At 45.8% G+C, this 25,578-nt stretch overlaps 5 protein-coding genes across 7 annotated transcripts; 3 read left to right on the top strand and 2 right to left on the bottom strand.

Annotated features, from left to right (window-relative positions):
* Positions 1-1,235: 1,235 nt before the first annotated feature.
* Positions 1,236-11,864, bottom strand: LOC131259711 (phosphatidylinositol 4-kinase type 2-alpha). Of its 2 annotated transcripts, none has more exons than XM_058261283.1 (5): positions 10,705-11,864; positions 3,425-3,543; positions 2,751-2,881; positions 1,812-2,690; positions 1,236-1,455 (listed from the first exon to the last, which is right to left on the bottom strand). In XM_058261283.1, exons 1-5 carry the CDS (start codon positions 11,288-11,290, stop codon positions 1,371-1,373), a joined length of 1,800 nt encoding a protein of 599 aa, XP_058117266.1. In that variant the 5' UTR covers positions 11,291-11,864; the 3' UTR covers positions 1,236-1,370. The 2 variants fall into 2 exon arrangements, with proteins under 2 accessions (XP_058117266.1, XP_058117267.1); XM_058261284.1 differs by lacking the exon at positions 10,705-11,864 and adding an exon at positions 5,583-6,751.
* On the top strand, positions 10,164-16,150 carry LOC131259712 (uncharacterized). The gene is made up of 4 exons (XM_058261285.1): positions 10,164-10,283; positions 14,389-14,578; positions 14,664-15,464; positions 15,535-16,150. Exons 2-4 carry the CDS (start codon positions 14,447-14,449, stop codon positions 15,964-15,966), a joined length of 1,365 nt encoding a protein of 454 aa, XP_058117268.1. The 5' UTR covers positions 10,164-10,283; positions 14,389-14,446; the 3' UTR covers positions 15,967-16,150.
* Positions 16,151-16,489: 339 nt separating this feature from the next.
* LOC131259714 (dnaJ homolog subfamily C member 30, mitochondrial) lies at positions 16,490-17,369 on the top strand. The gene has a single exon (XM_058261287.1). It carries the CDS (start codon positions 16,541-16,543, stop codon positions 17,258-17,260), a length of 720 nt encoding a protein of 239 aa, XP_058117270.1. The 5' UTR covers positions 16,490-16,540; the 3' UTR covers positions 17,261-17,369.
* LOC131259713 (probable 18S rRNA (guanine-N(7))-methyltransferase) lies at positions 17,099-18,466 on the bottom strand. Its single transcript, XM_058261286.1, has 3 exons — positions 18,350-18,466; positions 17,873-18,289; positions 17,099-17,787 (listed from the first exon to the last, which is right to left on the bottom strand). The coding sequence occupies exons 1-3, from the start codon at positions 18,386-18,388 to the stop codon at positions 17,407-17,409; spliced, it is 837 nt and encodes a 278-aa protein (XP_058117269.1). The 5' UTR covers positions 18,389-18,466; the 3' UTR covers positions 17,099-17,406.
* Positions 18,467-18,810: 344 nt separating this feature from the next.
* LOC131259710 (protein unc-45 homolog B) lies at positions 18,811-22,487 on the top strand. Of its 2 annotated transcripts, none has more exons than XM_058261281.1 (3): positions 18,811-18,902; positions 19,048-20,631; positions 20,713-22,487. In XM_058261281.1, the coding sequence occupies exons 2-3, from the start codon at positions 19,291-19,293 to the stop codon at positions 22,222-22,224; spliced, it is 2,853 nt and encodes a 950-aa protein (XP_058117264.1). In that variant the 5' UTR covers positions 18,811-18,902; positions 19,048-19,290; the 3' UTR covers positions 22,225-22,487. The 2 variants fall into 2 exon arrangements, with proteins under 2 accessions (XP_058117264.1, XP_058117265.1); XM_058261282.1 differs by having other exon boundaries at positions 18,892-18,951.
* The last annotated feature ends 3,091 nt before the right edge of the window (positions 22,488-25,578 follow it).

The following is a 25,578-nucleotide window of genomic DNA, read 5'->3' as shown; positions in this document are numbered from 1 at the left end:
GCCCCGTCGTGTTGTTACGCCCGGTGTGATTTTTCTTACGTTATACCATTTGCATAATGCTAACCACTTCCGCCGCGTCCTGATTGCCTGCCTGCCCGACCGACTACACACAGAACAATAAAAATAAAAGTGCGCCACTCCTTTCGTTCCTATTTTGCTATCTACGCCGTATTGTTACGAGAAATTCGTTTTTAGGCACACGTGGCGCATTCAGTGGCACTCCGGTTGCAGAAAACGATCGAACCTAGGCCTGCAGAGACATTCCAACATTACGCGACCCCAACCACGAGGACTGACGTAATAGTTTTAACAGACTTTAACAGATAGTTGCGACAAAAAAACAATAGATGGTGGTGGTGTTGGGATAGTAATAGTGGTTGTAGGTTGTAGGTAGATTAGTAGTAATAGTAGTTGCAGTAGAGTGAGGGAGTAGTTGCAGTAACACGAGGTCGTGCGCATTTCTTAATTTTCATAATCGATTACACTTGCGTTTAATATAGGGACTAGTGGATATAACTTGATTATGCAGTTACCTGGTACTGATAATTTTACGTTGTTCGTTTCACTTTTAGCACTTAGGTTTACTTACAGAAAAAAAAAACAAAGAAAGGACATCCTATTTTTTACAATCGGTACACGGTTCCTTCGATCTGCTCGATGCTCTGACGCACGGATGATTCAGATCAGAGGCAAAACAAAAGAGTGGATTCGGTTTGTTTTGCTGTACCGACTCGGAACAGCCTATAAACCCACACTAAATTAAAATTGACCACGCCATAGTCTTTCCCTTTGCCGTTGCCTGAGACAATAAATGGGGTATTTTTTTAAATAAATCACCTATTCGACTGCTTCCAATACCCGTGCCTGGGTTTGCATCCTGATGCGTATAAGATTTCACTTTTCACCTAACTTTCCCTCAACCTCACGCGACTACGGATTATGGTCTGTTGTGTCTCTCTTGAATCCAGTTCGTTTTTGTTTTTAGTTTTAAATATGCCTATATTATAATATATATGTACCGCGCGTTGCACTTATTGTGGGTATTAGTTTCCAATTACCTACATCTATCACACCACGGGCACGGGTTTACCTTTTCCGTCGTCCCCTTCATGGGTGATAGAGTTTCATAGCTAGCCCTACCACAGTGTACCGTCTTCATCTTTTCTTACTACGAATAATTTCTTTTTGTTTCGAGCCAACCACGCTTTACTCTAGACTCACATGATACGCCACACAGGCTAGAGTTTTTACTGCCGACAATACCCCCGATCGTTTCTGTTCCTTTCCGGAGGAGGATGTGATGACGATGTGATTTGATTTTCCCTCGTTTGTCGTTCTTTTTTTTTTTTATTTTGTGTGCTCATAAAAACCTAACACCACGAAAAGAACGGACTCTTGTTTTGGAAGCGCTGCTGGAATGAGAAAAACCTCGACGATCCAGGGTTTACCTTCGACCTGGAAGGAATCGGTAAGCAAAAGGGTTTAGAGTTGTGAGTTTTATTCATTTATTTGAAACCTTAGCTACAGGAAAGCAAACTTGAAAACGTACCTAAGTGTAACAGTGCGATTAGTAGAGAAAGAAAGGAAATACAAAAGAAAGTAAAGTTTGGAAAGACCCCAAAAACCATATCGTGTAGGGAACGTTCTATTACAAAGCATAATACTAACTATAAAAACAGCGAATTAATAAAAAGGAATGAAGAACAAGCGGTCGTAATAAACAGTTCTGTTTTCTTCTGCAAGCTTCTAGGTTGTTAGTAACAGATAAACACACTCATGCAAACTTCGTTGTGCTGTAGCTCCGGACTCACCTCTCGACGATGACGGCTGGCATCTGGACCAGCTGTACCGGGCTCTTCCCGTCCTTTAAAGCTTGCGTCAGATTGAGCATCTGGCCGCGCATCACAGACATCTGCCGCTCGAACAGGCCGCGATCGAAACCCTTGTCCTGCTTGAACAGCTCGTACAGCTCGTTGCACAGTTCCTCGCAAAAGTTCGGATCGGACAGCGACGGCAGCACCAGATCCTTGATATCCTGGCTGAACGGTTGCTTGGCCTGCGGGAGCCACGCCCAGTGGTACGGATAGGCCCGCCACGAGTCAGGATGCTTGAACGGGAACGCCAGCCCGTTATCGATCGCGGCAATCTTTATTTCGGGCAGCTGCACCAGATTCCAGTCCGTGTGCTCCATCATCTCCAGTCGACTGCTGCTGCGTGGAATGTAACCGCCGCCGTTGATGCCGTTCGGCACGGACCCGTTGGCACCGGTCGGGCTCGTGGGCGTCGTCGGCAGGATCGATGGCTGATCGTACTTGATCAGCCAGTTGTCGTTGCCCCGGTCCGTGTTGCGGATGATGTAGTCCAGCACGACCAGCCGCTCGAACTGGATCTGAAACTTTTGCGCAAGCCGCGTCGGCAGCGGGTCCTGCTCGAATCGGCGCAGCCAGAAGTCGGCATCCTTGTAGCCTTCGACGAACAGCTGGAACGAGCCCGTCTTCGGTGGCAGCGACATTCGGTTGAACCGGGCCGCCGGAATGCGCTCCTTGATCGTCTTCTTGATACGCGCCTTCTGCCGGTCGATGCGCGGGTAGTTGAACGTTTCCGACACCAGCCGGACGACGCGCGTCTTCGGCACGATGTTAAGGTTTAGTTTTTGGTCCACTAGACTAGCTCCGGCTTCCGAGAGATACCTGTAATGGGAGTCGCGCGATAAGCGATTCGATTCGATTCGACAAAACCCGGACACATACCCCTGGTTCGGTATCAGGCAGGCGCGACCAAAACAGCACGGACAGCACAGCTTGTGCATCCATTTGGTCCACTTTGGGTTCAGCCGCCCGTACGGTTCCTCATCTTTGGGTTTAAAGACGGCCACGACTTTCTGCAAAGATATAAAACGAACAGCACAACGACATCTCAGTTAATTTTATCGACTTCTAAAGAGGTTCCCGATTGCCTTTCCCAAGGTTCGCAAGACTGATGATGTACGATTCATACCAAAACTTCCAGTGACATTCTCAACGGACTGGAAATTCCCCGTGCATTCGACTCATTAGGCTCGAGCACGACGTTGATTAGTTGCAAAGCGTTCACGAAACGATGTTCCTCCGCCCTGTTGTCCTTAGGACCATCCTCCGGCAGGACACCGATTAAAGCATCGAAGAACAGACGTGTTCGTGTCCACTTGCAATTCGGAGCTGCCCAGGCCAAGCCCATGCCAGCTCACGTCAAACATCGCTCAAACCGAATGAACCGAATGGGAATCGCCTGAGGGTTTTCTCTCCTCTGCTGTCCGCTCACTCTTGCAGGATTGCGTATCGCCAATAGGGCTTGCGGACGATGGTTCCCGTTGAAAAATGAGCGTTCGAAATGGATTTGATAGCTTTCCCTCCCCCACCGGTCTCCCCCTTCGCAGTACACTTACGTCGGCGGGATTCTTGACAAAGTACGAGCCGCTGCTACCCTGGTAGATGCGCTCCGGGTAAATGCCGGCATCGATCGCTATCTCGGCCGAGTAGACCAAGTCGCTGAAGTGGGGATCATCTGAAAAAATAGGACAGAAATGTTAGGCAAATGATTATATGCGATGTATTTATGCGGCTCGAATTACATTTGAAGTGTTTTAAAGACTACAACTACAGGCACAGGGCAGTTTTATCACACTTGTTGAATGGCAATTTGCGGACTAAGTGAAAATGTTTTCCAGCCTAAAACCTGTCCCAAAGAAAGTCAACGGGTTTATCAGGCAGAATTTATACTACCAATGCATATCAAAACGGTGCACCATTAGTTTCTTTCGCGAGCCCTTGCGCCAGTTGCTCTAAAACCGAACCGAATTAGGTTATCGCAAGAAAGGGGTACACACTCCGTTTTGCCGTCTTTTTTGGGCCAACCACGGAGCAGTGGGTGGAGTTGTAATTTTAATTATAGTTTCCCTTCGCTTTGTCACTCCCTACCGGGTATTCCTCTCGGTTCCATGACATGGCCTGGAGTGGAACGTGCAGCTCCGGTACACGAGGAAAAACATGTACCGGATAAATCCGATTAAAGTTCTGCCACATACACCTACGGTTCTTGCACATTCGGTTTTTTTTGTTGTTTTCTTTCGATACGAATTTCCATTCGCCCGCATGTTGTGCATTTCTGCGTTTTAAATTGTTTTTTTCCTCCATTCTTGAACGTTGCCATGAGTTTCTCATATCCATTGGCAAACGTCCAACAAATTAAAGCCTCTTTTTTGGGGGTTCATGAGGGCGGACATTTTCCGACCCGGCGGGACCAGTAATGAAACGGGTTTCGGAACCTCGAGTGCACTTTATTGTGCACCGCCGGTGATGGGTCGTAGCCGGTCTCGATTGCGCAGAGAGTGTCGTGCCAAAAATAGTGCCACTTGCAAAATTGTTGTTGTTGTTGTCCGAGCTTTTCGTCCAAGCTGCGACGTTGGCCTTCACAACGAGAAGCAGCAAAAAATAAATAAAAATACCACCCGTGCGAAGAAGCTGGGGCGGGGATAATCTAATTCTTTTTATTTTCGGACAATCATTTTGTCTTTGGAAAGGCAAGGAAGTGAACGGGATTTAACCGAAAACTTGCAAATACTAAAATAGGTAAACCCAAACCCACTCACAATGGAGCAGGCTCAAGGCCAAGCCGGGTGCTACTAACACTCGGCAAACGACGGTTTCTGGGACACTCCGTCTTTGGGTTGTACTTTTTCATTATGGCTAAGAATAATTCACGATGGCCAATATCGTCATACTCAGGATTAGAATAGACGGGAAAAAAGAAATGATTTTTGAAGCATACATTTTTCATGAGCGAGACACCGATTGGACCCGAACATTGTATCGAATAATGTTTAAGGATCGATTCTTTTCGTCAAGAAAGTGGGTATGTAAAGGGTTCAATTCAAAAAGTTGTGCCTCATTATTATTTGTTCAATCGTAAATTCATAAAAAAAAATAAAAAGAAAATCAATAAAAGCAGCAAGATTTGCTAGCATATTGCCTCACACAAGCAAGGAGCAAATTAAAATTAAACGAAACCCGTTTCGTCTTGAACGAAGAAAGTTATACATGTTCACTTAGCTATCGATTTCCCTCCAGCTGGCGCTGGTGGTTGCTATTCTGCGGTTTGTTTTGACCACACCGGGTTGTAGAGGATCAACTTAGCAAATGTATATTCTTAGCCGAGGACAACCTGCCTGATGGTCGTTTACGAATGTTGACCACGAAAGGACGGAATCAAGCCGTCACTGTTTCGCCAAATAGCACGTTGTCTTGCGTTGTCCTGACGGCGTGTATATCTGTCCACTAGGTTTTCTATCTCCCTCTGTCTCACCGCATGCTTTAGTGCATGGCATCCTTTTAAACACAGCTGAGCGGAGTATGTTATGTGTAGCTCCGTACGTGTTGGTTTCACGTGCCGGGGACGGGAAACCGATGTGTACCACGTGACCCGCAACTCCCGAAGGCGGCAGCAAATATCTGCACGAAATAAGGCGGGCCATTTTCCACACCGCCAATGCCACGTCACCGAAGCGGGGGAGTGCGAGTACTTGGAGGAACCATATCCTACGTTACCTGGAATATCGTTGTACGGATAGTAGTCGTCTTCGGCAATGAGAAACTCCCCGTTAATACATTCCACACGGGTATCTGCCCTGCTGCCTCTGTTGATGCTGTTTTCGAGACCTGCCGAGCCCTCGGTCAGGCTAACGATAGCCGTGTGGAGCTGGTAACTATGCCCCGCGGTCTGCTTCTTCCCCAGCGAGCTGGCGTCCCGGATATCCGCCGGCGCGATATGGGCCCGGGATGATTCGCCCGAGCGAAGGCTGTACGTGGCCACATCGGATTCCGATGGAGGTCCCAGCAGGTAGGTGGGATTTATCACGCAGTTACCACCATCCGCCAGCGGGGAGGAGGAGGATTGCTCGTCGTCCCCACCGGTGGTGGATTGAGGCACACCGACGACGTTACTGTCGTCCAGGATGAAAATGTTCGCATTTTCCACAAGCATTGTTTCCCCGAACACCCGTGGCACTTTAAGGTGACCTTAAAGATACTTCCGGTAGCTTCGTGCCGTGGAGTAACTTAATTATTAACAGCAAAACTGCTTCTTCTTCTTGCTTTCCCTGGGCGAGGACGCACCACGCACGGCGTTGACCTGCCACCGGTGGACATACTAAACTGCACGGAAAAACGATGGCACGGGTGTAGCTACGAAGCGTTTTCCTTTTGTGTTTCGGTCGGTGGAAACCTGGTGTCAGTGGACCGACACATCATCATGGGAGCCGATACCACTAATTACCGCGAGATACTGGCACTGCACTTTTAATTGACGCCTTTAACTAGGGCATTTGGTTGGTTGGTTGAAAACAGAGAAAAATCTAATGCACACGTTTCCACCAGTCGCCATTTGTTTTCTGCTGGTTCACAAACACACAAGAAATATTGCGCCCGCAGAAATCCCGGTCTGCGGTCCCGATAGGAGGTTATACTTTCCGATTTACGCGCTGCTCATTTTCTTGGCCTTTAAAAAGATTTTCCACCCGCTCGGGTGGACCAGATGACACTGTCTGGTGAGCAATGGCTACGGCGTTAGTTGCGTTTCACGACGAGTCCGTTCTCCTTTGTCTTGGTGACACGCGGATCGCGGAACCACATCCACATGAACCCGCGTAGTCCGAAATCATTCGCAGCGTGCTATGATACGTCCGTATGACGATAAACGACGGCTATGTGTTAGACGGAAAATTAGATACAGAACGAGCAGCAGCAGCAGTTGAAGGTAGCGCGGACCCGAAAAGTGCTGCCACTCGAAAGTGAAAACTTCGACTGGCGGCTGGCGCCACACATCGGTACACCGAAAGCACCCGAAAGCTCGACGCGGCCCTACGTGGCCCCAAGAGCGAGACGGTTCGCTGAAAGAACATACCAACGAAGCCCTTTGCAAGGGTGCTTCATATCTACACCCACACTGCCGAACGAACGGTGTTCAATCGCAGCAGCCACAACAAATACCGGCTGTCGATGGTGGTTGCGAGGATAAAAGATTGAACACGTACCACAGCTATTTCTATGGGACGAAATGTGAACAATGATTGAATCAGCAAGGATTCGTAAGGATGATGAAACACCTCAATGAAGTCCATGAAGAACTATCCCGCCATGAGATTTTAACAAAATCTAAGTAACTCGATGTATCGTCATCTCTATACCCTGCTGGCAGCGGTAACTCAAAATTCCGTGTCACGTCTACGTCTCTCCCGTCTCCACCCGTTTCCACCCCTCATTGGCCCACACTTTTCAAACGATGTGCAACATCGTCAACGGTCAATTGCTACAATCAGCAGGCCATCCTACTCCCACCTTCGACCCCGAATTTTCGTACTCGCTCTTTTGGGACTTAGTCAATTTTTCAAACCGTTTTCATTTTTGCAAAACTTAAATAAATAACGTCGATTTGATTAATGATCAACAAATTTGTCAAATTCCAAACGTATTTGTACTTTTGTACGTAACTATACAGAATAAAAAAGTTTAAAAGCATGTCCATAATGCACTTCAAATGATTTCAGCACATTTTACAACAGAAATAAACATAGAAAAGAAATTATGCGTTCGATTCCATCATTTTCAATATGATTTACGTCCATGTATTTGAAAATAACAATGAAAATCAAATTCACACTTCGACCAGATTTTCAATCACTCAATGCCAAGCGAAACCGCCTACATTATTGTGGGATTTGGTTGTCCTGTGGACAAAGTTTATTGCGGGTGGATAAATTATTTTTATCACCGATTTTTCATGCAATTGTTGAATAGGCGAAACCTCAACCCCGTACAAAAAAATATTATCAAATTTAAAAAAATTTAGGACAGATAAACTTTCGTCACACGCGATTTTTGTTCAACGATCACACTTATTTTTGGCCACCATAGTCTCAAACCCACGCTCACAGTCAAGCTGTCAAGGGAGCGTTCAGTGATGGCAGCCGCCGGGACCGGCTTGGAGTGCGTCGAGCGCAGTGAAAATAAAGTGGGTAAATTAGTGGTGTTTTCTGTGTTTTTTAGTGATCTTTATGGATAAGAGTGAAGAAATTGTGTGTGGGCTTGCTTTGCTGCTCATATTCAGCCCGAAAACGACATATTTAATCGATAGATAGTGTTGTTTACATCGCTACTCTTCCGCACGGAGAGGTACTGCTGCTGCTGGCGTCCGATCCGTTCTCGCAGAATTCATCGATAAAAAACAAAAAAAGATGAGTATTCCATCATTGATTGTGTATAAACATCAATAGTAATTTCCTATCTATTTTCATTTCTAGAGCATCTTTCGTCGGAAGCTTGTTTTGGATTCCGCTGCTCGGATGCGAATCCGAAGATATCCTCTAGTGTACAAGTGTTGTGTGTAGTGCAGTGATATGTAGTGAAATTTATGACTAAGAATAGTCTTAAGCGGTGTAGGTAATTAAAAATAAACCGAAATAAATATATATTTTGATAAAAATATTACGGAACTGGCGGACTTATGTTTGCATGATGACCATCACTATACAGGGTACTCGGGGGCCGCCATTTCTGATCCATGCGCATGCGCAAAATCGCCCACGAGGGTAACTCAGACCCGCGCAATTAGCTGTTACATTGCGCGCCAATTGCGCGCTAATTGCGCGGGGTATACAACATTTTTATGTCACGCGTGACATTTTCTGCCTCCGGGGTAAAACAAAATCTGTCACGAACCCCCACCCACTGTTTTATCAAAGGAAAGCTTCGCGAGCTTCCGGAAATCGCTCGGAGCTTTTCAATATCCGTGATGTTCATAGTACAACGGGGAATAGTAGAAGGGCGCAAGCTTGTAAGAGGTGCGAACGACGGGTGCAACCCTCTGGAAAACTACTGTCGTGGAAGGAAACGTGGTCGGTGCATTTCGCAAAAGTGAGTAGGAACCAGTCTACCGTGCCTGTCATTTACGATGCGTGGCAGAAGGTCAGCAGTTGAAAGTGTATCTTTTTACAGTGGCGGGTGTAATTTGCATATTGTTCCAATTGATTGGTTTCCCTCTATACGATGTTTTTAGCAAAGGATGAGAAATGTTTAAGTTTCTTTATAGGATTCTTTGATTTTGAACCGGCTCTATTATAATTTGAAGTAGAGAAGAATTAAAGGAAGCTTTCATGGAGATCGAAGACTGTGATGCAAAATAATAATTTATAGGTAGGGATTTCACATGATTCATTCAATAATTATGTTATCGAACCCAAACACGATAAGAACAGTGGACATAGATGAACCAGTTTTCATAATTCACACTTGACCACGGTCTGAAAATGAATAACAGATTAGGTCCACCACGGAAAGTAATGTGGCAAAGGGTACATGGACTTTCAAATCCATCCGGCTCAAGACGGCCACCGCCAAGCAAGCCAATTGTGGTCGTAAACGCTCTTAAATTTAAAAAAAAAATCAAAGGAAAACTAACGCAGTGTCATTGGGCGCTTCAACGAGTAGACACACGATACTACTTCGATGGGAAAATGCACAAAATGACGATCAAAACATTGCTGCGTGCTTCACGGTCAAGGTTAAGTGCACATCGTGAAGGTTGGTCATGGTAGAAACACATGTGCAAGGGAAACACAAATCATGGTTACAGCTCGATGGGTGGATTGATGGTTTTCTGTTTGTGTAGTTCACAGAAAACTTTAGTGATAAAGTAACACGGTATGTGAATTCACAATTAGTATGTTTCGAGTACGAGACAATATGTTTAGTTTAAGTTACGATTAAAATTGCTACTAAAACTCTGATGTGAGAAACAAGTTGACATTCAATTTAAGTGTAAAAAATTAAAGTAAGTTTTCTTGCTTAATCCTGTACAAATCTGAATAATTTATAATAAAACAGTGCAACTTAGAGCTGTAAAACCATCGTAAAATGGCAGCAAAACTAAAAAGGATCAACATAATAACGAGATTTGTTACTATCTCCTCATTCCATTTGATAACATACAATGTGGCCTAATGAACCCTTCTTGCAGCCCAAGCGGATGTCGTTCCAATTAAGGTTCCTTTTTTTTCTTTTAGTATTTGGAAAAGAAAAAAATCCTTGCACAGCTTGCCATCACAATGAACTACGAGACAGCTTCGTCCATCGCAACTGTAGTTCCAGGGAAGGCGATAAGCTTACAGACAGCATTGGCAATGCTTGGGTCACAAATCCCTGGTGGGTACGGTTTTTACTCAACCCCAACGGCGATGAGGACCGACGGCAGTTGTAAGTATTCCTTTGGTGACGTCTTTCGTTGCATGACGAAAGAAAGATCGAATTCACCAGTAAGACCAGTGAAACCTAAGGGTGTTACTCGCTGATGGGTTTGCTGCTGTGGAAGCTGATTGCATCGAAATACGCATTTCGTTCCAACCCGGCCCAACGAGATAAGCCTCATGTCGCCTCAGCCTAGATGCGGTGGACAGTGGTTCCGCGAGGCGATCAATGTATGCACAATGTTTCCCGAGGCGGGATCGCTATCGAGACTGTTAAAGCCTCTCTTTCTAGAGGGTTTCTTCTGACCCGGTTCGCGTAACTTGTACTAGATGTTGCAACGTTCAGGCTCGTTGTTTACCGCATTGAAGCAAGTGTAAATAATGCGCACCTCAAGTCGGGTGAGTCACCCGGAGTTCGCGTGAATACTTACCGGGAAATTGATTGTACGTAATCTCATGATCGCGCGACCCCAAAAGGGGCTGCGATTCGCGATCGATACCGGAATCCAGCGTGATGCCTTCGAAGCCAACGTCCGGCAGCACGAGTGACGTCCCGTCCCCGATGTCCACGGTGGCGGTGGTAGTGACGGCGCTGGACGCGGTGGTGGCCACGGTCGAGGTTGACGGCGCGCCCAACAGCAGCGACGCGCTGTGGCTGTTCTTCACGCTCTGGTTATCTTCGCCCGCCACGGAATTGAACAGCGGCACGGAAGATAGTGGTGGCAGTAGGCCGTTGCTGTTTACGATCGCATCTTTCAGGATCCGTTGGTCTCCATTCGATGCAGCGGTCACTGTCGACTTGAATGACGGTGTCTTTTCGTAGGGCGATTCGTTCGCCTGTTGACGCAACACCACTCTTTCGTGAATGGTCGCTAACGTCGATATGCTTTCGAAGCTGGCCGGTTCCGGGTGACCGTTCGGTATCGGTCTAAAGTAGCCGTTCACTGGTGCTGCCGGGTCACCGTGGCTGCTTGTGTCTCCGAAGTCCAGATCCACAAGCGGTCCTTCCGAGGTCATTTGATAGTCGCTATTCTATACTACCCGACGGATGACACCATCGAATAATCACTGCACCGCACTAAATGAAGATGATAGTCAAACGTACTGCCGCGGAATGACAAAATCTACCTATTTGCTAGAGATTGCACGATTTTTTGTGTGTGCCCTGCAGCATCAAAAGACGGAACTTGCTCGACCAGAACCGTCGTGAAACCTTTCCCGCGAAGCGATAGCCTTTCGGTCCGAACGAATGCAGACGTCCTTCACTCCGGGTGTCGAATTCGTAATCGAACGTCTTTAGTTTGTCATCGACTGATTTACTTGACGCAAATTTCTCGTCATTATCATCGCCGTCGTAGGGCTACGATAGACACGCAATTTCCACCAACAAAGCGAGTACCAGGAAAGGGGGTGTATGATAAACACTTCCGTCGCTCGCGCGAACGTACGTTTTTCGATCGATATTTTGCACAACTCGATGGGAATGCGCTGCGGAATACGGGAAATGTGAATTGCTACGACACCACGATTTATGGACCCTGAAATTGGTCCGAAAAGAAAGATTCAATCGCCCCAGCTGGTACTACTTTGCGTTTTGTGATTTTTTGCTGCGAGATGAAAGAATAGTGTTGGCAGAATCGGGACTCGGAAGATTCGAAGATTCGATCCCTAGACGGATTCTAAAGATTCGAATCCCATCTGACAGAATCTAAAGATTTGATTCGATTAGGATTCGAATCAGATTTTATTGGTTTGGGACTCGATTTGATTCGATTCTGACTTGATCGTAAACTGTTTGAATCGACTCACAATGATTTGAGTCGAATTAGTCACATAACGAGTCAACCTAGAGACAACCCAAGGAGAACCTTGCTGCACTTTCCTACCAAAGGTATACATGCCTACCAAAAAGAACCTTGCCAAGTGTATTTTTGGTAGGCATGGACTCCTCATAACCTACCAATATTTTTTTTTTGGGAGGCACCACAGTGGAAAGAGGTAATGGCTGTCAAACCTTTGTTTGTTTACTGTTTACTGTTTACTGTGCAAGTCTGGCCAACTAGCAAGCATTCGACCGTGTTTTTACCAACGTATTCGTTGTTTCATTAGTTGTTACTCGGGGTCCACACTACAGCGCGACGTCGCCTGACAGGAGCTGAACTCCATATAAAAAAAACCTTGCGCGATGTCGCGCGAATCGTGCTAGGTTTTTTTTTGCATGGTTTTTTTTTGCACGAGTATCTCGGGGTCCACACTACAGCGCGACGTCCCGTCACAAAACGCGACGTCGCCTGACAGGCGGCTGAACTCCATACAAAAAAAAATGTCGCTAAAATCGCGCTAGTGTAGAAACAGCGAAAAACGCGACGTCGCGCTAGCTCTTGTGAAATGTCAATTCGAAACGAAAACAAACCGACAGCTGGACAAAACGTAAACAAACCGAATCACAAACGCGAACAAAACGAGCAATATTCTTCACGAAACTTCGGATTTTTCATTGAACTACTTATTATTAGGCTTCACAAATGTAATTCAGTTTTCAAACTCCGTTTTGATTGATATTTTTACCAAAGTTTTTTCGGGTGCCGAAACGTAAACAAACTGTTCTTCAACAAGTAGGAGATGATGTGGAAATATATACTTCCTAAGGCGGGCCAAATTTCGTCGTTGTTGGTTTAAGTTCGTTTTCTCAGTGAATTTCAAATGTGGAAGCGCCAAACTCACTCAGGGTGCATAAAATACGTAGCGAAACAAATATCATGCATTACTACCTCAAAATTCAATAAAAAATTTTAGCCGAGTTGGCGCCCCAATGTGATGCATATTTCCACATACTCTCCTACCTCTGTCGCGCTTAGCTTGCGCGATTGTTCTGCCGAAACTGGGCTACTTTTGAAACGGGACGTCGCGCTGCAGTGTGGACCCCGAGTATGGAGTTCAGCTCCTGTCAGGCGACGTCGCGCTGTAGTGTGGACTCCGAAAAACAAGAGACTAAAAATAAACACAAATTGAATTGGTAGCCGGAATGCATTGTGCACATGTTTTGCAACATCGTGGCGACAATGAAATATGATTAAAAAAGACAAATAGTTCAGCAAAGCGGTGGAGTACAAGATACACATGTTTTCCGATGGCATTGCGTCAATGAAAAATGATTACAGAAGACAAATTGTGCGAATTTCAATGAGCTGGAATACCATTGGGTGAGGATAATAAAAACCAACAATTGCCGACGTCTCGGGAGATCCGTGACTTCAATTGTTCTAAGTGAATCGAAACGATTCTGAGATGCTGCATGTGCCAAATCTCCCTAGATGGTAAATCAAGATATTCTTTAGCTGTTAAAAATGTGTTTGTACCTGTCATGAAGGTGAAGCTGGAAGTCTTGTTATTTCAATGTCACAATTATTAAATTTCTTCAATTATGTTTCTTAATGTTTCCCTTTTCTTTGATCGTGTCTATGAAGAATCATGTGGGCTACTCTGTAAGTTGTTTATCCCTAATGTGATATATCTTATGACCAGCATATGCATCAATTTAATAAACGACTTCACTCGGCACCGTCCAATTGAACCGATCAAAAAGGGTCGCTGCGGAACAACACAAAGTCCAAGCATGATCCAATCCACATGTTTCGGTCAGCCGCAACGTGTCAAACGATAATCACGTTGATGATGGTGTCCACGAGCAAGGGTCAAACAATGCGGAAGATGATTCAAATGCAGCCCACCAGGCTCGGTGTCTGGGTACACAGCCGATTGCACAGTCTTAGGCCATCGTTGTGCACTATAGTAGTACCGGTTCAGTGCAGGCTACGACGGGCCAGTGAGCCACACTAATGCCCCTCGAAGAAAGTCGTGTTCCATGCGGCTTCTTGTAACGGTTTTAGTTTTCGAACGGAGGCCGATGACAGAACCGTGTGACGTACCGCTGGCCGCTGAAGGACGAGTGATACAGCAGGACACCCCATTATCGATCGATATTCCTGCTGATTTTTCCACCATTCGAACCGGTCTCGGTGGCTACGGACGAACGATTTGTTAGAATTGGTGTGAATTCACAAACTTCCTTGGTTTGAAGAGCTCGTGCTAATTTAGTTGTTTGGTTCTTCAAGTGGGTCGAGTGTTCTTTTGTGCCAAAACACGTGCCAACGGTTGGAAACCTGAAAGAACATGGGAGTGAATGCAGGCGACTCACGAAAGGATTCCATTACATCATCCACTTCCACTTCGCACCTGGATTTGGAGCTACTGCAACGCTTGTTCGTTAAGTTTGAGCCTGATTTAGTGATAGACTCTTATGAGGTATGTGATTGTTCATAGGTGGCTTTAGTTTTTTTTAATTCAAAGAATGTACGGGCTTTATGTTATTTGATGGTTTCTCTTGCAGGAAGCGCAGGGTTCAGGCCGCGGTGACAACTACACAGCTGCTCTGTTCCGCCTGGCACTAAAAGGACACACGCAACCGGAGGGAAGCTCCAAGAAGCTCAAATGGGAGAAGAGTGTCATCTGTAAGCGTTTGCCGGATTGCAAGATAAAACGGGAGGCGTTTAAAAGTGAAGCTCTGTTTCGTAATGAGGTCGTATTCTACAACAGCATTATGCCGGAATACATCGACTATCAGCGTCGTCAGGTGAAGGAGGCATCGAAATGCCGTGGCACAAAACATGTCAACGAAGAGGACGAAAGCGATGAACAGCAGAGTGAAAGTATATTCGATGCTGTTCCGCAATGCTATCTGGCCCAGGATGATCTGCTCGTACTGGAAGATTTGCGAGTGCGATCGTTCACTATGCCGGATCGGCAGGCCGGACTAGGTCCGACGCAGCTAGAAGCTGTGCTTATCGAACTGGCCAAGTTTCATGCGGTCAGTCTTGCGTACAAACAGCAGCATCCGGTGGAGTTTCAGAAGCTTGTAAACAGCCTGTCGGAGGGCATTTTCTCTCAAGCAAATACCGATTGGTACCGGAAGTACTATGACGTATTGACGCGTAATGCCATTCAAATGGTGCGTCAAACCGTACCAGAGAAGAAGGAACACCTGGCGAAATTGGAAGCGTTTCTAGAAAATTGTTTCGCAAACTTGGTGGAGCTGGTTAGCCGTGATAGTGAACTTTCGGTTATTTGCCATGGGGACTGCTGGACAAACAATGTGCTCTTCCGCTATGTAGATGATGGAAGCATTGGTGAAGTATGTATTCGCCTTTTGGTGATATTGTAACGTGTTAAATTTCCCTTATATCTCTGTTTTCACATTTCAGACGTGTTTGGTGGACTTTCAGCTCATTCGTTACGGGTCGCTTGCACTTGATTTGGCCTATCTTATCTACTGCTGCACGGATAGCTCCTTGCGCAAGGAATCTCTTCAGCAATGGCTGCAAACCTACCACCGGCAACTGGTACGCTCGCTTAAACTTCTACTTCTGGGTGCTTTTGAGGATCTTTTCGGTTCGGAAAAGCGTCTCTGGGAGCTAATCAACGAGGAGTTTAAGATTTGTGCTCGTTTTGGACTTGGCACAGCTATGGATATGCTTCCCATCAGCACCTGTTCTTCGGAGGAAGCACCGGATCTGTATGCGAGTGGGTCGGAAACGGCTACCTCTCCGCCCGAGCTGAACGTGCCCCCGAACGAGATGTGTCGGAGAAAGATGACCGAGCTCGTGCTGGAGCTGGTCGACGGAGGCATGCTTTAAGCGAGATTTAAACTGAATGTCATACCAAATATTCCTTCTGTAGGAGGGAAACTAGGGTTCCATCGTTGCACGTGCAGCTTAATCTGAGGCAGTATTTAACAGGGTAGATCTTTATAGATGTTACCAAGATGAAAGTAGTAGTAATCGATATAACCTGAAAAATATTTATCTTTCTCCATGACAATAAAACTATGAATCGTTTCTGTCTATCAGAACATATGATAATTTTTCATACCACGTGTAGAGACTTTGTTTTCAATTTAGCCAATGTGTTTTGAGGATGTTGACATATACAAGTGACTTTACTATACTCGCATGAGTTTATAATACAATCTTTACGCTTTTTACACGTTTTACTAAGTAAGGATGCGAATAATGCACGTGGGTAAATTAATTTATTTCTTTCCTATTGTTTGAATTTTCGAAGATCGAAGAATTATGACAAACGTCAAAATCCATCCGGCATGCTGTCAAATTATATAAACATTTGTTTGCCGTGACATAACATTTAGAAATTGTTTTGAAATGGTTCGGAACTTGCCGCAGGAGTGGTAGCCCTTCGATAGTTTGGTAAATGAATAGAAAATGGATAACTCGTGTTGACTCAGTCTATAAAATGTTACCACCTCGGCACCCGTTCAACTGGTGGCTCACACGGGCGGTTCTGTTCGGAAGTGGTGAAAGCCAGAAACGATGGATCAGCTGTTCGTTAGCGTTGCTCCGTAGTCACTACGACTCGCTTGGCGTGACCCCGAATGCCACCCAGAACGACATTAAACAAGCGTACTACAAACTGTCGAAGCTGTACCATCCGGATAAAAATAAAGGCAGTGATTCGGCTGCGGAAAAGTTCCGAGACATTACCGCTGCCTACGAGGTGCTGGGAAACTATCGCCTACGGAAGCTGTACGACAAAGGCATTTTGCATACCGCCGGTCGGCATTATGCCAGCGAGGCTCCAAGTGCAGCCTCCGAACAGCCGGAAGACGACGCCCAGACACGATTCTACAAAAAGCGTATGAATAGAACTCATGCGCCAACGGCGTCAGGTAGGACGCCGATTTACGATTTTGACGAATGGTCTCGAAACCATTACGGGAGCAGATTTGAGCAAAAAATGAAGGCGGAAGAACGGTTCAAACGAAAGGCGGAAAGGGAGGAGATATTTCAGACGCGCCTGCAGCACGAATACATCATATTTCCGTTGTTGTTTTTCTGTATACTTTATTGTGTGATCGCTTTCCAAGAGGCAAGCTATGATACTCCACAACCGGTAACTAAGAAGGAGCCATGAGTTGGCCGTTCGTTAGTAAAGTGCATAAGTGAAGATGTGTTATTTATGTGTACATATTTTGATGAAGTAATAACAATATACCGCTGGTGTGCAACGCCAATAATAAACAACCACCTTGTTACAGTTTGATTATCCTTGTTATTTTTTCAGAATCTTCCACTACGCTTCCGGGCTGTGTAGCGAGAATCTTTACGAGTGTCCTCGCCTTGCTTCCTACGCTGTTCTTTTTTCGCTAAGACCCACTCGCGCGATTTTTTCAGTGGTTTACCACGGGCATTCTTAGCGTATGCCGCCTGCTTACGGTTGTACGGGACCTGGCTTTCTGTTTCACCGGTTCCCAGCGCTGCGGGCAGTTTTGCAATGCCACCAGTAGTTAGTACGAGGAAGTATTTTTTAGCCTTGCTAGAGTTGGGATAATCGACGACGAGTCCACCAAAGAATCCAGCCTTGGTCGCTTGAGAAGTAATCAGCTCGAGTTGTGCTGAATTCTCCGGATAAAACTGAAAGACGGCTCTTGCATTACGGGTCTGAAATAACAAGAACAAAAAATATAAGGAATGAGTTTTAAGAAAAACTATCATATCAAGCGCCATTTAGCACCAGTTAACTTACCAGGCACGACAACAAGGTGGTGAAAAACTTATGCAAACGTTGTTGGGGTATGTGGCTTTTCTTATCGGCATTGCACAACCACTGCAGGGCCGAAATAGACACCGCACCGTCGAATGTGCCAGCTTTGAAGGGCATTCCCTGTCCCATGTCACCGAGAATGAGATCACCTTCCACTTCCCGCTGCGTTGCGACTTCCAACATGAACTTCGATATGTCCACGCCAATCCACTGATGGCCCTGCTCCTCCAAAACACTGCCGGACAGTCCGGAGCCGCATCCAATATCGCAAATGAGCCTCGGGCCATCATCGTCCGGGTCGAGGGCCAGTAGCTCGATCGCACGCTCGCACATTTGTACCTGGATCTCTATGATTCGCGTGTTGTTGGTGTACTTTTGGGCTTCATCGTCGTTGTAGAACTGAAATAAAAGTTTATTGTAAATGTTTTTCCGAAGGGGTTTGATCTTGGTGTCACTTACAATCTCCGGAGGAGCCTTGTGCTCTGGTCGGCCAGCCATAATTACTTTTTATCTAGTTCTGGATGATTTCCTAATTCTTTTGTTTACAACGCAAAATGTGGTGCGATGAAGTGTCTGGTATGACAAATTGTCAATCGAATTCCTGGTAAATAAATATCAGAAAGGTAGCTTTTCCGAACACCAGGGAGCGCTACTCTTTGAAACAAAAATGACAATTCACAGATGTTTTGCGTTTGCTAAAGAAGTTAAAAATTTATCATATTTTATCACTTTTCACAAGTTCCACTGGAATATTTTTCCGATTTTTTTTTTCACTTTAATATAAGATAAGAAATAATGTTGTCTGGACAGTCTTTAAAATTCGCTCCTGTTATCAAATGTCAATCGAATCTACCTTGTTGACACAAGTTTGTTGTTATTAATCATCTGAGGAATTTGTGTGTTTTCCGCCGGTACAAAACATCTGTTTCTCAATACGAATTTGTATGGCTTTCCCTGGCTATACTAGTTAGATTAATAAAATTGTAATCTGTGTTAGAAAGAACGCTTAAAGGTTTTTCAAATCGGGTTGAGATTTACTAGATTTATACGACATTTAAAGTGTAAATAGGTTAGAACGTTGCGGGGGGCTGAAGGGTCGAATGGGTGCGGTGGTCGTTGGTTTAAAAATAGATAATTTTCAATTTTCCTCTCCTCAGCACGACGGTACCAGCGACATTAGAGGGAATTCTTTCGACGGATTGCACGAATGCACGTTGTTTCGTGGCTGCGAGAAAGTTGGAGAACAATCTAGAACGGGCACAGGAATTTTATAAAAGGCAACCCGGTGTGAACTTGCACGAGATTATTTGAAAGGACAGTGATCGAACAAGAAGTGTCTAAAGAGAGTTCTAGTTACGTTACTGAATTTGTTAGCTGTGTGAAAGAAATAGTTACCGAATATGGTTGCAACGGAGGGAACTGTTCCGGCAGACGTCGATGAAGCGACGGCCTTCAAAGAACGTGGCAATGCCGAGTTCAAGGAGGACTGCTGGGAGGCAGCGATCAAGTGGTACACGAAAGCGATCGCCGTCGGCGAGAAGCACAAGGATTTGCCGGTATTCTACAAGAACCGTGCCGCCGCCTATCTGAAGCAGGAGAAGTACGAAAATGCCCACAAGGATTGTACGGTGTCGTTGGAGCACTGCCCGAACGATCCGAAAGCACTGTTCCGTCGCTTCCAAGCACTGGAAGCGTTGGAGCGCTTTGAGGAGGCGTACAAGGATCTACGCACGATCCACACGCACGATCCCAATAATAAAACGATCAAACCACACCTCGAACGGCTCCATTCGATCGTGCAGGAACGGGCAAGACAGCGAGCGCAGACGTCGAACAAGGTGACACAGATGTTCGAGATTGCCTTCGACATCGGTGCAGCTAAGGATAAGCGGGAGCAAGCGATGGGTAATATCGTTGTGTTGTCGCGAGAGCAGGCCGGGGTGGAGGTGATGATGAAGGAAGGATTGATAACGCGCATCGGGAAGTTGTTGAAGGTGGAGAAAAATAACGAAATTATCACTAACGCCATCCGGGCCGTAGACGGAGTGTGTGTCAAAAGTCCCGAGCGCACGAAGCAGGTAATCAACGAACTGGGCATCCCGTGGTTCCTGCAGATGCTGGACTGTAACGTGGAAGAGCGGGTGGCGGCATCGCAGCACTGCATGCAGACAGTGCTCAACTCCATCTCCGGTATGGAGAACAAAGAAGACTCGAAACCGATTGATGCGTTGGTGAAAGAAAACAATCATATCATCGAAACGCTCTTGACGTGTCTGCTCTACTCCGTGACCGATCGGACAATCACGGGTATGGCTCGAGACTCCATCATGGAGTTGCTGATTCGTAACGTTCACTGGAAGACACTGAACTGGGCGGAACGGTTGGTCGAACTGAAGGGTCTGCTGCGCCTGATGGATGTATGTTCGGAGCTGGAGGAGTACAAGTACGAGAGTGCGATGAATATTACACCCTCCTCGCGCACGATCGCCGCCGTTTGTCTGTCGCGTATCTACGAAAACATGTACTACGATGCGGCACGTGAACGGTTCACTGAGCAGATTGCAGAGTTCGTGAAAGACAAACTGTTGACACCCGATCATGAATCGAAGGTGCGCGTCACGGTGGCAATCACTTCGCTACTGTTGGGACCGCTGGATGCTGGTAATACCATCATTTCTCGGGAGGGTGTCCTGCAGATGATTCTCGTCATGGCGCAGTCGGATAACTTACTTGAACAGAAGGTAATTCATGCGTTTTTTTATTGGTGCAAATCGATCGAGAAATAATAGTTTTTAATTGTCTTTTTTATTTTCGTTATAAAGGTTGCCTGTGAATGTCTGATTGCGGCCGCTTCCAAGAAGGACAAGGCAAAAGGTCTCGTGCAAACCGGTGCAGAAATTTTGAAAAAACTATACACTTCGAAGAACGAGGAAATTCGCGTCCGCGCACTGGTCGGTCTGTGCAAGATTGGCAGTTCCGGTGGACTGGACGCCTCAATCCGCCCGTTTGCTGACGGATCGACCAAGAAGCTGGCCGAAGCTTGCCGCCGATTTTTGGTGAAACCGGGAAAGGATAAGGACATCCGCAAGTTTGCCGCCGAAGGTCTCGCCTACCTTACGCTCGATGCGGAAGTGAAAGAGAAACTGGTTGAAGATCGTCCGGCCATCCAGGGATTGATCGAGCTGGCAAAAACTGGTGACCAGTCGGCACTGTACGGTGTCGTGACTACGTTGGTCAATCTAGTGAACGCGTACGACAAGCAGGAAATGGTACCGGAGCTGGTCGAGCTGGCCAAGTTCGCCAAACATCACATCCCGGAAGAGCACGAGCTGGACGATCCGGACTTTGTGAGTGCGCGAATCATCGTGCTGGCGAACGAGGGCGTAACGTCTGGTTTGGTGGCGTTGTGCAAAACGGAAAGCGACAACTCGAAGGAAATGATTGCGCGCGTCTTCAATGCGCTCTGTAGCGAGCAGGAGGTACGTGGCAAGGTGGTGCAACAGGGTGGCGTAAAGGTACTGCTTCCGCTGTCACTTAATTGCACAGCGAATGGCAAGCGGCATGCAACTCAGGCTCTGTCGCGCATCGGTATAACCATCAATCCGGAGGTGGCCTTTCCGGGACAGCGTAATCTGGAGGTGATTCGGCCGTTTATGAATCAGCTGCATCCTGATTACACGTCGCTGGAAAACTTCGAGGCGTTGATGGCGCTGTGTAATTTGGCCGCGATGAACGAGTCGACCCGGCAGCGCATCCTTAAGGAGCAAGGTATGAACAGAATCGAAGAGTACATGACCGAGGAGCATCCGATGCTTCGTAGGGCCGCCACACAGGTCCTGTGCAACATGGTGCAGTCGCCGGACGTTATCGAACGGCTGGAGAAACCGAACGATCGTGTCAAGCTGTTAGCGCTACTTTGCGAAGAGGAGGACGAAGATACGGCGCTGGCGGCATCCGGTGCACTCGCCTACGTGACGGCCGTTTCGGAGCGCTGTTGTGAGAAGATGTTCGAAGCCTCGTCGTGGTTGGAAATTTTCCACACCCTCTTAGCGAACCCGAGCCCCGGCGTGCAACATCGGGGCATGGTGATCATACGGAACATCATCAAGACGAGCCAGACGCTAGCGTCTCGGTTGTTCGATACCGACATTCTGCAGATGCTGTACGGTGTCACGCAGCTGAATGACGAGCGACGCGCACCTGCTATTGAGTTAGCACGGGAATGTTTGAAGCTGGCCGAAGAGTATCGCCTGATTCAGGAAAACGCTGATGCCGATCTAGCACCGGATGTTTTCAAGCAGCAGGAGGCAACGATGGAGGAGATCGACAACTGAACACAAGAAGGGGGCGCGGTTGAAGAAACTAAAGTGCATTACAATCGATTTTTGATTACATATTTATATCACACTGATTCAAACGTTCTATTTTCCGTACCAAATGGGAGGGAAATACACGCAGCGTATACTCTCGTTACGAGAGTGGATCGTACTTATTAAAATGGTTAGGAGAGAGGTTGAGTTTAAATAAGTTTTTCGAGTGTCAAGACCCTTCAGATTTTTCGATTGACAATATAACATTTTAAAATAAAGTTTTCCAAATAAGCATATATGTATTTTATTATCATTTACTTTACTTTTACATTGTATGAAGATAAAGAATTAAATTATGTTTTTTCGACGAATAATTTTAAATCAAGAATTTTCTCACCGCATGGAAGATTTTCTTTTCACGATACTCACTTACAGTGAATTTCCGTTGAGGGGGAAATTGAGGAAATGTTAAAATCTCACTATGCCACACATTTCTCATCGTACCAATGAATTTTCTCATCGTTGGTGGGGAAAAATCTCCCCTGCACATCATTGCACCGCAAAACTCACCAGTGAGTTTGTAGGAGAAATTCACTAGAAAGTTAACTTTTCTTCTCTCGTCTCGTATCGTTCGGAGAACGAAGAGCCGCACTTGAAGTTCGGCACGGTAGAAGCTTCCTCGTTGCATTGGAAAAGCTTCTGAAAACGGCATCGCAGAGCGGTTCCGTAGCAAGCGTTGCAATGTTCCGATCGGGCACAACGTTACTTCGGATCGTCGCGCCGACGGTCCTTTGGGACTGGGGCAAGGTAAATTATGTTGACGGTCGTTATCGTCCCGTTGTCGAACGTCCAGCGTGCTTCCACCTGCGAAACGAGGCAAGAGTTGACTTTCAAAGGCACCAAACGATTAGTTTACGATAGTATTGGAGGTATGATTTGTGTAAAGCACATGCGACCACGCACCGGAGCCTTCGTTTTCCACCCGCTTTGCTTTAATGAAGCTAATAGATTGTTGATGTATGAAAGTACTCTAAGGAAAATTCGATCAATGTTGCTCACGTGTTTGGTGAAAATTTGGCTCCGCAAGCTTAACCCTTTCGCTTACAAATCGGTATCCATTTTCCATTGTTTCTATCATTCGGTGCCGGTTTTTTTGTCGAAGTTTTGTTCACCCCAACGGAACCTCCGCTCACGTTTGCCACGCGAAAAACAAACAAAACCGGTCGCGTGCTGTCAACCCATCTCCAATGGAAAATCGCTTGACAGTTATTTTTCGTCCGGCTTGCTTTCTTGCGTTTTGGGAAAAATCTTTTTTTCCGTTCACTCCAAAGCTACGGGCATGTTTCGGTAGGCGGCACTTAGCTTATTTTTGGCAGCGATTTCTTCACTGCTTCTGCTTTGTGCACCAACTTTTTCCACCGGCTACAATGGCCTTTTGTAACGAAAACCATCCAAGCAAAAAAGAAAAAGCCTACCATCCATTGCGAAATATATCTCCCCCTCGGGGAGATGTTTCCGTTCCACCCAATTACCTTTTGAACCATGTTTGTGAATAAAAATAATTAGCCGGTAAATGTTGATGCACGTGTTTCTCTTTTTCCATACAGGTCGTTTTTATTTTGTATCAGGGTAAATAACACTCTATCCTGGTATTGTGTTCGCATATTTCTCAAATAAAATTTATCACTTAGCAAATTAATAATAAGTAACGTTGGTCTTTTTTACGTCTGAACAACGCATTGTTGGTATTTGTTCGTGCGTTAATCGTTTTCCATTCCTCTTTAATATCAACCGCTATTTGTTCGTGTGCTTGGGCTTGAAATTATGAGATTAAAGTAATTACTTCCACTTGCATTTGCGATAATGTAATTGATCATATCATTTCATATTGTCATAGGGTAGATTCAATTGTATGGTATTATTCATTCTGTCGCATGTGCTGCTTGAGAATTACATTCTATCTTTGAGTGCACTTGGACATTCTTCTATCAAGCATTCGTCTGCTATATTTTCGTCGCATGAAACAAAAAGAACAATTTTGCGACAGCAGCGAAAACCCTTATCACTTACACGAAACTAACATTTTTCCCTCCAACGATGGTAAAAGAAGGAAACAAAATAAGAAAACTTTTGTCATTAATCTCATTTTGTGATGGGTCAAAAAATTGTAGCGTCTAACCGGGCATACTCTAGCGTGGGTGGGCGCCCGAGAGAAAATTCACAACTCAACCGAAACGAAAATGGGTGGTGTATTCTTTTCCTTCGGGCCGGTAAAGAGTAGGCCGACCTTTCGGAATTTGGAGTGGCATAAATGACCACCTCCCAGTTGCCATCGGAGTGGTCTTGCGATCGTCGAGATGGTGTAGATTACGTTATGATTTCATTTTGTGCCCACGGAGCGACCCACCGCGCGTTGAAGTTTCTCTAATCGGCGGAAGGATTTTTGGGCAGATAAAATAAATTATCCCACCACGTTGGGACGTTCGGCATCGTGCTTGCCTCTACGATTCCGGCATTATCCCGCAGTCGGCCCCTCAGGTTTTTGGGTGGCCGATGCTTTTATGTATCGTGAAACAAAGCGAAAGAGAAAAGGGCTGGGCTGGCGTCAGGCAGTTGACACTCGCCGGCAGTTTCCGGCGAAAGGTCTATGATTTTGCTTTATCGCTGGATAAGCCGCTCCGAAAGCTAGATTTATGGTGGCTAATGCCAATTATCCGACTTACGAAAAGTCTCGCCCGAACTCGCGCTACACGATAAACAACAGCGCTCGACATCTGTTCGTTGCGAGTGTTTCTTGCCCCGGCACGAGAGCGTTTTCGTTTTTCTTGTTTTCCCCAACAATTTCAAACCCCGTAGGCGATCCATTTTATTCTGGCTCATGTCGTTTATGTTGGTTTCAATAAACCAAAGAATTTTGTATTGCGACAAATGTCAGATTCAGTGGGCAAGTGAAACGATTGACTTTTTATTCGTTTTTGAAATTTAATTTATTACAGTTAATAATGGGTCACAGCCAACATAAATTACAATCAGAAGGGATTCTTCAATTTCGAATAAATATTCTGTGCAGGTTCATCGTTACATACGTGAGTGAGTTAAACGCTTGAAATGATTAAAAATTGAATTTTCTTCGAATGCGGTGATCAATTGAACGTTGTTTCGAATATTGTTATTAAATTCCACTTCCGCTTGATTATCTTCCATTTGTAAATACACGCAGAACACATGCGCTCAAAACAACAAACCATTTCCTATCTCTCCATGGCCTGTGGCAATTTTCACCCACGAATGTCAATATTGAAGCCAAACCGCGGCAAGATCGAACCGGGTGAAGGTAATGAAAAAACAAAGTTAAATAAAATAAAATAAAACGGGGTG

This window comes from Anopheles coustani, chromosome 3 (assembly GCF_943734705.1).
Source record: "Anopheles coustani chromosome 3, idAnoCousDA_361_x.2, whole genome shotgun sequence".
NCBI classification, from domain to species: Eukaryota; Metazoa; Arthropoda; class Insecta; order Diptera; family Culicidae; genus Anopheles; species Anopheles coustani.
Note: the sequence above shows the minus strand (reverse complement) of the source record. Positions and strands in the feature narration are given on the sequence as shown.

Bases quoted from the DNA above. Each gene is read 5' to 3' on its own strand.
- LOC131259713 (XM_058261286.1), bottom strand. From the start codon at position 18,388: ATGGCTGGCCGACCAGAGCACAAGGCTCCTCCGGAGATT. The intron at 18,290-18,349 runs GTAAGTGACACC...CTTTTATTTCAG, and splicing joins ACAAGGCTCCTCCGGAGATT to TTCTACAACGACGATGAAGC. The intron at 17,788-17,872 runs GTAAGTTAACTG...TTGTTATTTCAG, and splicing joins CCACCTTGTTGTCGTGCCTG to ACCCGTAATGCAAGAGCCGT.
- LOC131259711 (XM_058261283.1), bottom strand. From the start codon at position 11,290: ATGACCTCGGAAGGACCGCTTGTGGATCTGGACTTCGGAGACACAAGC. The intron at 3,544-10,704 runs GTAAGTATTCAC...CTATTTTTTCAG, and splicing joins TACGTACAATCAATTTCCCG to ATGATCCCCACTTCAGCGAC. The intron at 1,456-1,811 runs GTGAGTCCGGAG...GATTCCTTCCAG, and splicing joins CCAGCCGTCATCGTCGAGAG to GTCGAAGGTAAACCCTGGAT.
- LOC131259710 (XM_058261281.1), top strand. From the start codon at position 19,291: ATGGTTGCAACGGAGGGAACTGTTCCGGCAGACGTCGATGAAGCGACG. The intron at 20,632-20,712 runs GTAATTCATGCG...TTCGTTATAAAG, and splicing joins ATAACTTACTTGAACAGAAG to GTTGCCTGTGAATGTCTGAT.
- LOC131259712 (XM_058261285.1), top strand. From the start codon at position 14,447: ATGGGAGTGAATGCAGGCGACTCACGAAAGGATTCCATTACATCATCC. The intron at 14,579-14,663 runs GTATGTGATTGT...TTTCTCTTGCAG, and splicing joins TAGTGATAGACTCTTATGAG to GAAGCGCAGGGTTCAGGCCG. The intron at 15,465-15,534 runs GTATGTATTCGC...TTCACATTTCAG, and splicing joins ATGATGGAAGCATTGGTGAA to ACGTGTTTGGTGGACTTTCA.
- LOC131259714 (XM_058261287.1), top strand. From the start codon at position 16,541: ATGAATAGAAAATGGATAACTCGTGTTGACTCAGTCTATAAAATGTTA.